The following is a 13,373-nucleotide window of genomic DNA, read 5'->3' as shown; positions in this document are numbered from 1 at the left end:
TTGCAGTCTACGTATTCCTCAAAAGTACCGGAATTTAGAGAGTTGTCAGGAATAGTTGCCAAAGGTAATCGATGTTCAATGAACTATCCTCCAGTAAATCATCGTTTAATATTTTACTGAAACAGCTAGTATGGTAGCAGTTTTGAATACACAATATGCTAATGTTTTTTCACGCTTTATGAGGAATTGTAGTTATTGTCATTTACGTTTTCTTATTATGTCGATAATGCACTGGAAAGCTACAAATATTTTTAAAGCACCTTAGTTTTGCTGACTTTCCAGTTAGCATGGGCTTACGTTTTTTTGGCCTGCAAAACCCAACGGTGATTTAACGACAAGAAAAAATTTCATTAAAACTCGATACGAACTCTTCAGCCAGCGTGTTATATGGCAGAAGACCCATGAGAAGAGCGCGATTACTACCAAAGTACAGAGCCGCAACAAAATCCTCAAGTCGATTAGCCGGCAGCTCATGGGAAAAGGACAAAGAAACGTTTTTGGCAACATACAAGGCAATCGGCAATGATATGGTCGCCTGGATGTACGAACGATTACAGGACACCTTTTGATGCCTCCTGTTAAACATTTACATAGCGGGGCCCGCATACTTCCAATATACAATACAAGGAACATTATACACTCTCCTCTAAGCAGTCTCTGCGGAACATCAAGCGATCTTTCCTTGATTACATCGACGCCATCGAACAGTACGCCGACCAGACAATACCTTCACCGGCTTCGTCTCAGTTAATGGCATACTTGGAGTCAACCCTTCACACATTGCAGACGAAGAGCTCGAGTTGCCCCGAGAATCTAGCGTGACCCTTGCTGTAACAACTTCGTTTTGGTTATTGTTGCAGATTAAACTACTACTTATCCAGAATCAAACTTGAAACCAAATATATATCTAGCCCCCACATGGCGCTAACTACCTATTTACATGCACAGCGAATCCCATTCATCTAACACCGAACTCGACACATTTCATATTTGTTTAAAACATGGTAAACCCTGCAATTTCCTAGAAAAATGTACAAATGTACAATAAAAACACTAAAAATATTTAAGACAAATTAATGTTTTCATGCCTACAATATATCCAATATAATATTGATGTACGAAAATAAGAATTAAATGCAAAAATACAAAATTTTCTTGCTCAAAATTTCGTTAACAATAAATAAAATTAATTCGAGTATTTTTTACCAATAATAACTTATAAGAATTTTCCTAATTGTTTAAAATGCGATTAGTGAACTTTAGGCCAAGTAAAGTGCAATTGTTACTTCACATTCCCGTCCATCTCGTCAGGCACACGTTAGGATTGTTGCGGCTTGCTGCCTGATGGTATTGGCGGTGGCGGCACGTCCGGCACAGCGCTGTTCTTGCTCTTCGACGCATTCTTTATACTGTCGAAGTCGACAGTTGGTGGCGGTGTCTGTGGTGGATCTACCGGTTGTGGTTCTGGCTCACTTGCTGCTGCTTCCTCGGGCTGATCTGGTGCTGGATACTGTGGTGCCGGCGGTGGCGAGGTTACTGCTGGTCCAATGGATGCAGCTGTTGGTGGTTGTGGAAATGGTGGTCTGGCCACACCACCGAGAGCAAAATGCTGATGCTGACTAGGGAAATATTGATATGGTGGTAGATATTGTTCACGATAACCCGTGATGGGATCATATATGACTGGGTACTGATTGAAAGCATACGGCGGAAGTGCTACCGGATTCTGAGGATTACGATTTGGATATTGCTGCAGCGGTATAAGCGATGGTGGTAGGCCATATTCGTTCAAAGGAATAGGCAATTTCTCGTTTGGCATCTGCTTGGGTGGATTCTGTTCGAATGGCGGCATAAAAGCGGGATTTTTCAGTGGCGGTGGCTGAGTTGGTGGTTGTACGGGTTGTTGGTCTTCGGTTGGTGGTGTTGCTGTAGGCGCTGCACCCTCTACCGGCGAGCCATCTTGTGGTGGTGGTTGTTGCGCAACTGCATTGGGTGTGGGTAGCAGTTGTGGCCCACTGTTCGGTGGCGGCTGACGCATAAATTGCGGTGGGAAGCGTTGTTGTGGTAGTGGGTAGGGAAACTGCGGATGTAAAGACTTTTAGTAAATATTTTTTGACATTTTTTTTTTAATATAACATACTTGTTGACTTGGTGGCAAACCCGGCACAATAGGTTGACCGAAACGCAGCACCGGTGGCGAGTAGTAACCATACGGATTATATGGCCCGAAGGGATAGTGCGCCACACCACTCTCGTGTATGGTCGGTTGTATGACGGGATAGGCACGGCTAGAAGTCAGATTATCATCAGTTGTAATGAGCGCATTATAGACTTTTGGCGTGCGCCTTAAAGCTGCACCACAGCTGGAGTAACAGTTGCTGGCGATTACTAGCGCGATTAGTATCTGAAAAACACATGTAAAGTTTCAAATAAATCTATTAATTCTTTTCTGAATTTTATGATTTATAAATGGTCTAATCTACGAAAACAATTTGTAGCCGGGTATGTGTGTATATGTGCCCCTATTTTTTATGAGCTAATAAACTTCTATTGCTGAATAGTAAGCAATTATGTAGATGTTTGAGGTGAGTCAGCCGCGGATACCGCATACAGCTTTTGACAGTTGCAGATATGCAAATGAACTTTATCCAACCGGTTTAAACTGGGCTTCGCCATTGAATTGCCTCTGGTACATGTTGTGCGACTACAAGAGAGGGGTTGATCACTGTGGTAATAAATCAAATCTGGAGCAACACCCAAGTTCAATAAAATGGACGAAAAAAAGCTTATACTGCTGACACCAGTGGCTGCGCGGTGCCATATGAACGTAGCGTTTCTGAAACCAAACTTGTTTTGAGCGCTTGGCTAATTCCAGGTGAGTAGTAGGCTCACGTCTCGAACGCGGTTAATTGCCAGTTAATATTTAAAATACGAAATTTCAAATCCTTCCAGTCTCCGGATATTTGGTTCTGAAGTGGCAATTAATGTGAACCTATTTCAGCTGTTGAAAGATAACCGGCTTAGCATTAAGATTAGCGTAGTATTCAATTTGGTTTTGACGAAGTTCGTTATTAAAAATATTGTAACCTATCTATCCACATTCTCATGTTTGATAATTGACGAACTCTATGCATTATCTGAGCGAATTAAAACTAGCAGGGAATGAATCACGATCCGTTTTAGTATCGTTCACTTGTGTTCAACCAATGAGCCGTTTTGGATATTTCTCTTTCAAATGTGTGACATCAACGGTGCTAACTGAGCTAAAGTGTGGTCAGCTAATAGAGCTACTGGCTGAGCGAAACTACTCTGGAACACTGATAAACGGTAATCTCATAGTAAAACAGTGTTACCAATATTGATATCGGTAGTAAAGTATTACACGACTCAATTGAATTATTCTTAGACTTGGTATTCGTAAAACCTGTCATAGTTAGATATCATCACGCTAGAAGAAACTGAATGCTAACGAAAATTCATCTCTGGATGCATCGAAGAAAACCTGTCCTATAAATTAAGAAATTACCTTAGCGAAGCGGAGGAAGTTAAATAGACCGAGTAGCTTTAAATTTGGATCAAGTGTAACCATATTATTGACCTACTTATCCAAAGAAACAAAGCACAAACATTTTCTCTCAGTGCCCGTTTAGTTTTCTACTCCCTCAGTATTTATGCGATATAATATATGCGAATGCGAAACAAATCTTTTTTATGTCAGAGCTGCCAACATTTTAATTCATATAATGGCAGTAATGACAGTTCGGGTGCCTTTAGTTAACGATTTAACATTAAAATATCGTAATTTATGCAACACGCCTGATACGGCTCTTTTCGTCCAAACGCCTTTCTTCATATAAATTACGTATTGTTTATCTTTCCGCATTATTTATGCGCTTATTTAGTACAGTAATTATAATTAAAACTCGAATACTCGAATATCATATTATTAGTTATGTACAAAGATAAATATATTTATAGGTAAACATAATTAACAAACTGCTAATGGTCCGTTATAATGTGATCTAATTACTTAAAGCGTGACTAAATGATGTAATCGTGTAACAGAAAATAGATTTCAAGAGCATCTGAAATAGAAACACGTTTTTCACATACATAATTACTTACTGTTAATTCTGATTTAGGAAAGTCTAGTGTAAAAGGTTTAATGTACTCTAGCATTTAGATATTTATACTCTGAACAGTCTGTCTGTGCAAGCTGAAACTTGAATAAAAACTGAGTAATCTTTATGAAACTTGGTACATATGTTTCTTGATTGGACGGTTGCTATTGCAGATGGGCGTAATCGAAACACTGCCACGCCCACAAAACTCCATTAATCAAAAACAAATAAAAAGCCATAACTAAGCTCCTAGATAAGATACAATACTGTTATTTGGTACACAGGATCATATTGGAGAGGGGCATACGCAGTTAAACCTCTAAAGCTATAGCCCACTCCTCATATAACGGTACTGTTAAAAACTACTAAAAGCGCGATAAATCAAGCAATAAACACGCCAGAGACATTAAATTTTATCTCTTTATAGGAACCGCGTTCAAAATTAGACAGTGGGCGTGGCACCCATATCTTGGGATCTGCTTAACCGATTTCAACAAAATTCGGTACATAACATCTTCTCATATTTCTATGTTATAGTACAAAAATGGGCAAAATCGGGTTACGGTTTATCACGAACACAAGTATTTGAGTGGCACAAAGAATTCAGTGAAGACCGTGAAGTCATCGTAAACTTTCCTCAGGCGAGTCGACCATCCACATCTGTTCGTAAAGATAATATCAAAAGAGTTTAAGAAAAAGTGCTTGAAAATCCTTGTGTTGGCATCAGAGAGATAGCAGAAGACCCAATATCTCGTATGGATTGACTCAACACATTTTGGCTAATGTTTTGGGTACGAATCAGTTCAATGCTAGACTAATACCAAAAGACCTGAATCTTTTGGAAGAAGAACGTCGAGTAGAGGTCGCAAAAGAGATTTTTGACGGCGTAGCTGGGGTGTCCACATTCACCAAACACATCATTACTGGAGACGAGATATCGGTTTATAAATATGACGTCAAAACAGTCCAAAAATTTAGCGAATGGCCCTTCAAAAATATGCCGAAAGCAATAAAGTCGGTAAAAAGTCAAGGTAATGCTGATCGTTTTTTTGATTACCGTGATCAAACGGTCAACAATCAAATACGGAATGCGCCATGAGTCTACTGAATCCATTAAAAGTTATTTTCAGAAGGCACTGAAGGCTATTACAGCAGAGGCTAATAGCAAGTGTAAAAAAATTGGATTAAGTGTTGGCTATAACCGGAACCTACTAACTGAAGATTGAGAACAAAACTTCAACCAGAAAACTTCCCATTGAAAAAAAGTACAAAATTAATGACGTCACACAATGCAACGTAATATACCTGTAAAGAATAAAGTAAAAATAAACTGAAAAATTTCCACCATTTATTGCAAATTTATGTAGTCTCGAACCGAATCACAATTGAGGTTATGGCGAACCCAGTTCATAGCTGTGCAGAATTGTGTAAAAGTAAACATAAAAATTGAAATAAATAACGGAAAATGACGCAAAACTTGGCTTTTCAAAACAATTAAAATATAATATGCTTTTTCTGTGGAAATTATGAGGCCTATAATTGCTTTAAAGCGGAAAGATTGCCTTTAGTGGGTAACTAGGGCAGCTGACTGTGAGATGGTAAAAGTAGAAAATCGGCTGAGTCACTAGCGTGTTCTATGCAACGGCATAGTGTATGCATGTGTAAGAAAAGGTTCTGCTTTAATTTTACTACTAGTTTAGTAGTTTACTAGCTTTTCATAGCTGACATATCATATGACATTTAACAATGTGCTTTCTTAATTGCGGCCTAGCAAAACAAAGCTGTCAACTAGAAATTCACTGCACTCCAAAGAGCTTATAGGTACTTATATTCATATACATACTATATAGATATCTGTGTGATTTTTTTTCATTTAGAAGAAAAGTATCGCAAAGTGTTCGCATTTGTCACGCTGTTGCACGCTTAGCTCATGTCTTGCAATGCTTTTTACGAGAAACGGAAGTTGGAGTCATGCTCTTGTTTGTAAGTATCTGTATGTAAGTACACATATGTGGGATTTTCCATTATACTGTCCATAATTTTGTTTATGAAAGCGTTGTCGCTCTTTCTTCGCTTTGGAAATTGGCACAAAATTCGCTTGGAAATGTAACAGGTAGTTGTCCATTCTGCGGGTTAAGCCCAGAGGCATAACATATAAAGTGTGTACGTATCCATGTGCGAAAATCCGTGTATGCCTTCATTTGGTTATTTAGCTGCTGATTTGATATTTTCTACGATTAGCTGTCAGCTGCTGGATTACTTTTTCGATATGATTAATGATGTGTCACAAATTGTATTCAAAGAATTCAAATTACTAATTTTTCATTTCAGAATATTGTACTTATAATTATATTTTTGCAGGTATAATACATATTTGATATTATTAAATAATTTCTTCAATTATTTTGAGTATCACAAAGCTTTTGTCAAGAATGGCTTGAAGCCATTTCTGCAGGTTGAATGTCACTTTTCTTTGTATCACAATTAACTAATCGATTGATTTTATTGATCAACTAGTTGATTGTCGCCTTGATAATATCTGCTCGTATTTTCGACAAATCTTTGCGTCCGCGACTTGCCACTCAAGTAGCGCCGTTTACAATGTTTGTCATTTCAATCAAATTTATTTAATATGTATGGAATATGTACCAAGTGCCGACGAAAGAAACAGTTGTTTTATGTTTTTATCTGAAACTAAAAATGGGAAAACCGACAAATAGGCATTTTCCAAAAATGGGTAATTATTTATAGAACTTTACATTGCGCTCTCTCTTTTCTAAAAAAAACCTGATGGACTATTCAGAACGTCCTCCATTTCGTCTCTGACTAAGCACTGACCTGAGTTCCCAACTTATATAAAGAATAACTTGAAATTCGTAATATTTTTTATCCTTTCCGTGTAATAATATTTTTCCCATTGGGCTCAAAGTTTATGGAAGCCTGACAGCTTTCAAACTTTCAGCCCAATTCACTCAAATTCCAATTAGGCGTATGCCTGCTAATAATTAATTTTTCATTGTTAAAAAACATATTTCTTTAAACAAAATTCTTAACTTAATTCAACGATCTCCCAACTATTCGATACACCTTTTTTATACCATTTATGAATTGTTTCAAGCATTGCCTTTTCATAGAAAAGAAATTTCAGTGCATTTTTTTGAAGTCTGAGAACAAAAGATTGTGTTAGGGGTTAAATGCCGATAATATGTCACTATCTTTCTCTTGAAGTTGAGCTATTTTTCAAGACTTTGTCATTTAAAATTTCCAATAACCTTACATTATAGTCGCTGAAATTCCAAGAGCATCCCAAAATATAGACACCATAATATTTTCCATTATTATCAAAACATCTTTCCACGTTTTAGATTCGATTTATCTATTTTATTTTACATATTTTAAGAAAAAATGCAACAATAAGTAATTTAGTCTTGAACGCTGTTTACAGTGACTCTTTCCTTTCGATGGTGACCATCAAAAATTGGTGTAACCAGTTTCAAGGTGTCGAAATTCATATTGGTAGCTCGCCGATTGAAAGTATGTACATGCAATAAGGTAGTAGGCAGTTCAAACGACTGACACTCCTGCTATCGTAGATCTCCAAAAAAATTATTTTCAATATGGGCCGAAAAAGTAAAGTATTTATCGGACCGTCTTCGTACAGTCCTGAGGCGGATGAGTAGTTGAGCAGGTCAATTTTTTTCTATAAAATCGCGTATGCGGGAAATGTTTTACGGATCACTCTGAACGAATTTGCCTAAGAGCATATGCGTGTAAAACCGGTTTCCAGTAATTTTTAAGGTTAAGTTTAGTTTGTTAGGGATTATAAAAATTTCGCATTTGTCAGAATACCATATATATTTGCCTAAACTAATTTTAAATAAAAATTATAATTAATAAATAAATAAATATGGAAAACTTTTTTATTTAAAAATAATACAAAATTTAATATTAAACATAGAATTTTGCTCGTAGTTACACTGCAATCTGCGAATTATTTTTCAGATCGGATCACTATAGTATAAACATAGCATTTTGGAATAAGTTTTTAATAGATTTGTCATTTATAGAATATCACTAATGTCTTTTTGTCCGCCAATTTCCGACTGCTTATTAGCCACAATATGCGTGTAGATTCATGATAGTAGAACTTCATGCTTGAAATTTCATATCAGCACAATTAATGGGATTAAAATACCTACCACCATTATATTGGAACTCCAATAGTTAAGAGTCGATGGTGTGTCTTGTTTCTGATTGGCTTTGCTTGGTATTCTAATATGCACAACTCAGAATTGAATTATATACATACACACGCACACTGGCCGCAATAAAATTCCGTATACAAATTCAATTACCATTATCACAATCAAACCAAATACAAAGCGAAATAAACTACCGTATTGTATTTTACGCTAAGTTATTTCAAATGCCTTTGTTTTCTTCTTGGAAATTAATTGTCAATTATGATATTAGCCAGCACGCTTTTTGCTATTCCCTGTGAATGAAGGCATTTTCTAGCAACTTCCGCATTGAAATGCGGAAACTGGCGGGTGTGTATGTCGCTAATGTACATATGTTGCTCTTGTTTTCATTTTTATCAATTGAGCAGCAAAACCAATTTCATATCAATGTTAATCAAGATTACAGCAAAAATAACTCAATCGATACAAAAATAGATTTACCAATTGCTCACCGAAATTCCAGCCTAAATTGCAACAGAACGTAAATTTAATATTTCTGAGCATTTTCTCAGACTTTTGTTATTTATTGGTGCTAAATAAAAATATTGTTACAATTCTTATTGTGTAGTGCGGCTGTCAACATTATATTAGCATTCTATGCATACAATAAATATTGTTATATGTATTTATAATTATGTTTATGTATTTATATGTACTCGCACATGCAATGTATGTATGTTAACGGAACTTGCAAGTCACTCTTGTATTTTACCACAACAATTTAGATTGCATGTAGCATATGCAAATTTTTTTCCATTCCCTCTCATATGTGACATTGTGGCGTGGCATGTCGCTTGGCGCTTGTGGCCAGTGTCGGTTAACGTTTGCTCCAAAATGCTTTGAAAATGCTAAAAATTCCGGTATATTTCAGTATATATGCACATAATTGTATTGTATGTATTTTAGTGTTATGTGGCTGCAAAGCTTTGAATATCTTGAGTCTTATTCAACTTAGCTTAGCTTATTAACCGCAGGCGTCCTGAAGCTCAAGGCCAAATGGTTCGCTCTTTGTTCTACAACGGACTTTGAAATTTTGTTGTATAAAATGAATGAGATTCAAAGCAAATCCACACTTTTTGATTACTGTGCAGTTATTTATTGGTAAATATGTAGGTACAAGTATGTCGCTACTGATAAGAAGTTTGAGTGGTCGCCACTATTTATGGGCAAATAGAAGCAATTTATGATATATCAAAAAGTAATACTGAAATTATTACATAATTATTTCGATATATGCGTATCATTATAAAACATAAAACAACGTTTACTTTGGTAACACCGAAACTACAACACCTTTTACAAATAGAAAAAATCAGTTCCATGCCAAATTTGATAAAGTTATCTCGTCAAATGAAAAAGTTTTCCATACAAATATTTGATTCTGATCGTTCAGTTTATATGGCAGCTACACATACTCGTATGCTAGATGAACATAGCTAAATCGACTCAGCTCGTCACGCTGATTATTTATAAACATAAATATATATATTTTATAGGGTCTCCAACGTTTCCTTTTGGTTGTTACAAACATCGAGGCAAACTTAGGATACCTTGCCTTACTTAAGATACCTACCTGCTTAGGGTATAAAAATAATATCGTGCTTACGATCGTTGCTGAAACAAGTTTGCTTCTTAAGTCTTCTGCTTTAGTATACTCAAAGCAAAGAATCGATTAAAGTATTCAAAATTTATTCGTATAACAGATAATCGCTGCAAACAGCTAAAAAAAAGATCTTATATTGATTTTGATCGGCCAGAAGTTAAAACACGTATTTAAAATAAAATATGCAATAATATTTCGACCAACAGAGTCATTTATCAGAAAACTTTTTAAATTTTAACGAACTCGTTCAATATAACTATATGATTTTTATCTACTTTGATCTCTGCCTCACCTAGCGGGTCATTTACATATCAACCTATGCAACTTCTTTGCTTATAAAAAATAAATCAAATTGATCTATATTATAATTTTTAGCTAAGGAAGAACCCCGCTGGTACATAGCGAATTACAATTTATTCCCGATTTTTTTCCCCAGCATAAAAATCTCTAACGGTTCACTTCGTAAATTCGTTTCAACTTTCCTTACGCGCTTAACCTTTTGCCAGCGAATAAATGAAATAGAAAACTGTGAAGCATGAAATCAAAGAGAAAAACAATTTGATACACTCCTACCCAAAAGATTTAGTAAACACAAATACTCCACTTATGTACAGAATGTATGTATGTATGCCTGAATATACATACACAAACATTGCGTCGCGGCATACTCGACTCCAGCGTATGCCCACTTATCCGATTTCAACTCGAGCGCGCTTAAGCGAGGTATCGATTTTTACTACTTTACTCTGCGCATGCGCGCCCACCGGCTATATTCGGTATTTGCATGTACTTGACCTCAGCTACATATTTCGAGTGGGTGTTAAGTGTCTGACTGACTATCTAGCTAACTTGAGTTGTGAGCAGACAAGCTGTCTGCCCCACTAATTGACTAACGGACGGCTTGAGTGACTGGCTGACTGATAGCCAGAAACATTTGAAAAGTGAAAGTGTAACAAAAAGTCAAAGGAGCGGCAGCAATCACAGATAAAACGGTATGCTCTTAAATGCTTTTCTGATTGCTTTTGTTTATTGTTTTTTTGTTTTTGGTTGTTGTTTTTTGGTCTTATAGAGTATCGACCATGTGTGAATTAGATGTTGTTCAAATAACTTAGTGCATATGCACCAAATACATATGTATATGTAGAAAAAGTGTTCTTTCGAAAATTGGGAGATCTACCTTTGACAAAAGTTTAATAGTCCGAATCATCTCTAGCGAGTTTCATCTCTATCTGACGTATACGTAGATAAAAATTGGAAATATAAACCGTTACTCTCTACTTCAGAACTACAGGGTAATTTTCAATTGTGACTCTCGCTTGTCAGAGGTGCAAAATCTTGAGATTTAACAACAGTAGGATTTGATATTTGTTTTAAATATATAAAACCATATATTTGAAAAACTAAACGACGATAATCTTTAAATGCTTTTCTACCGAAACAGTTTACGATTTTTTCGAAAAAAAGTATCCATAAAATTTCCTTAGAAAATCCTTAAGATTGAAGACTTGCTATAAGGGCAGCAGTCATACTTTAAACTGGAAAAGATTGAACTTTTAACATATATTTTGGAAATTTTTGTTAAAAAGGTCGTAATTCCTCATCACTGAGCGCCTTTGGCTTCGATATAATAAGTGGACTATTACTCTTCGATTTTACAGGAGGGAGAAAATAGCTTTTAAGAAATAAGTTTTTCAGATCCTCTATAAATAAATATTAAATGGTTAAACTGTTGCTCCGAAAGCCTTTGAGCTAATATACATATGTATATTCCTATAGTATATTTTGTTTGCTTTCGCTTGATATTTTTAAAATGAAAATTGTTTGCAATAAAAAACATTTTATATAAAAAATGGTTTTCAAGAAAGAAGTATTTTCCCTCATAACCTTCAAAAAAATATTTTTAACATAACAATATTAACTTTAAATTTCTCTTTAATATGGTTAAACGTTTAACGAAAAAGTGAGACCCTATAAAGTATATATCTAAATGATAAGCGTGACAAACTGAGTTAATTTAAGCATGTCCGTCTGTTTGTCTGTCTCTCTGTATATACCCGAAATTGTCCCTTAGTTTTTGAGATATCGATCCGAAATTTTGCATACGTCCTTTTCTCCCCAAGAAAATGATCATTTGTCGGAACGTTCTTTTCTTGGTGTAAAAAATTTCGTGGCAAATTTAATATACCCAGCTCGGTGTATAAATATTGCTTAAACCTGCACAACCTACAAATAGCCAAACCTTTTCAATCACACTCACCTTCGCATCCATATTGCAGCACTTTAATCACTACAGTTCAGTGGGCTGTTGTTGCTTTCGATTTCGTCAACTTCAGCGTACCGCAGCTGTCACTCACTTTTTCTTTAATTCTTGTTTTTTGTGTTTACTTATTTAATTCGTACAATTTGTAACTTATCGTGTCACTTGTTCAAGTTCCCTGTGCCACTTAACGTTCAATGAATTTTAAAAATTTCAATATTCGGCAAGGCCTTTTCACACACACAACCCACGTGTTGTTGTTGCTATTGCAGACACGTTCGCTTTCAAAGGATGTTCGTTGCGCATGCGTTGTGCTGTCCTCCCGCACGTCACGTTTCCAAAATATGTGAGTTTATGAATAATTAATCGCCGCACTAGCGTTCAAGGAATCGAGTATGCAAATTTTTATCTATTTACAGAGCACGTGCATCTAGATGTGGTGCAACAAGCGTGAGAAAACGCACGCTGCAAGTTGCGAAATTGTCAATAAATTAAATTTTAATTTGTCGCTTTGTTCGTGGGCTTCGTTCTTGTACGTGATTTGCAGAATGTTTCACTTTACTTGTCTAAACTTGAACCGAGTTCACTTGATAAAAAGCGCCTTCAAAATTATTATTGCATTACTGTTATAGCGGTTGAAAAATATTTCCGTTTCGGCTGCTGTCGCCGTCAATCCAAAAGCGCAGACGTTTCGCGTCGAATTGAACCGCTCAGCGATAGCAGCGAACCTTTTATACCTTTTCAGCGTTTCAAGCGGCTGCAGCCACGACGAGTTGGTCAGCGGCAACTATGACAACAGCAACGACAACAACAACATCAACCGCAACAACAAATATGACTTTGATTTTGACTCGATCGCTGTTAGAAAAGTGTAATGTTGTAGTTGTGGCTGCTGCAGCTGCTGCTCCCGCTAAGGCGGCGTTGGAGTAGCGGCTGCGTCAAATCGTGTCTTGATCTTGCTGCGGCAATTAAAGTTGCTTATAAGCGTTAACCGGCATAATGTTGGTTAACTGTCTGACATACACATTTGCCAATGTTGGTAAGTATTTTCTAAATGAACGTTTTGTTGTGCTCTCAAGCGCGCTGCAAATAGGCTTGCTGCTGTTGTCGTTGTTGGCACAAAGAGATTCTTTTGCATACTGTGCGTAGTT

At 36.3% G+C, this 13,373-nt stretch overlaps 1 protein-coding gene across 1 annotated transcript; it reads right to left on the bottom strand.

Annotated features, from left to right (window-relative positions):
• Positions 1-1,060: 1,060 nt before the first annotated feature.
• LOC106617786 (uncharacterized) lies at positions 1,061-12,936 on the bottom strand. Its single transcript, XM_014235190.3, has 3 exons — positions 12,223-12,936; positions 2,141-2,404; positions 1,061-2,080 (listed from the first exon to the last, which is right to left on the bottom strand). Exons 1-3 carry the CDS (start codon positions 12,232-12,234, stop codon positions 1,319-1,321), a joined length of 1,038 nt encoding a protein of 345 aa, XP_014090665.3. The 5' UTR covers positions 12,235-12,936; the 3' UTR covers positions 1,061-1,318.
• Between the last annotated feature and the right edge of the window lie 437 nt (positions 12,937-13,373).

Source organism: Bactrocera oleae, chromosome 2 (assembly GCF_042242935.1).
Source record: "Bactrocera oleae isolate idBacOlea1 chromosome 2, idBacOlea1, whole genome shotgun sequence".
In the NCBI taxonomy this organism is placed as follows: domain Eukaryota; kingdom Metazoa; phylum Arthropoda; class Insecta; order Diptera; family Tephritidae; genus Bactrocera; species Bactrocera oleae.
This window is presented reverse-complemented; position numbering and strand designations above follow the sequence as displayed.

Bases quoted from the DNA above. Each gene is read 5' to 3' on its own strand.
- LOC106617786 (XM_014235190.3), bottom strand. The intron at 2,081-2,140 runs GTATGTTATATT...TTACATCCGCAG, and splicing joins GTTTGCCACCAAGTCAACAA to TTTCCCTACCCACTACCACA.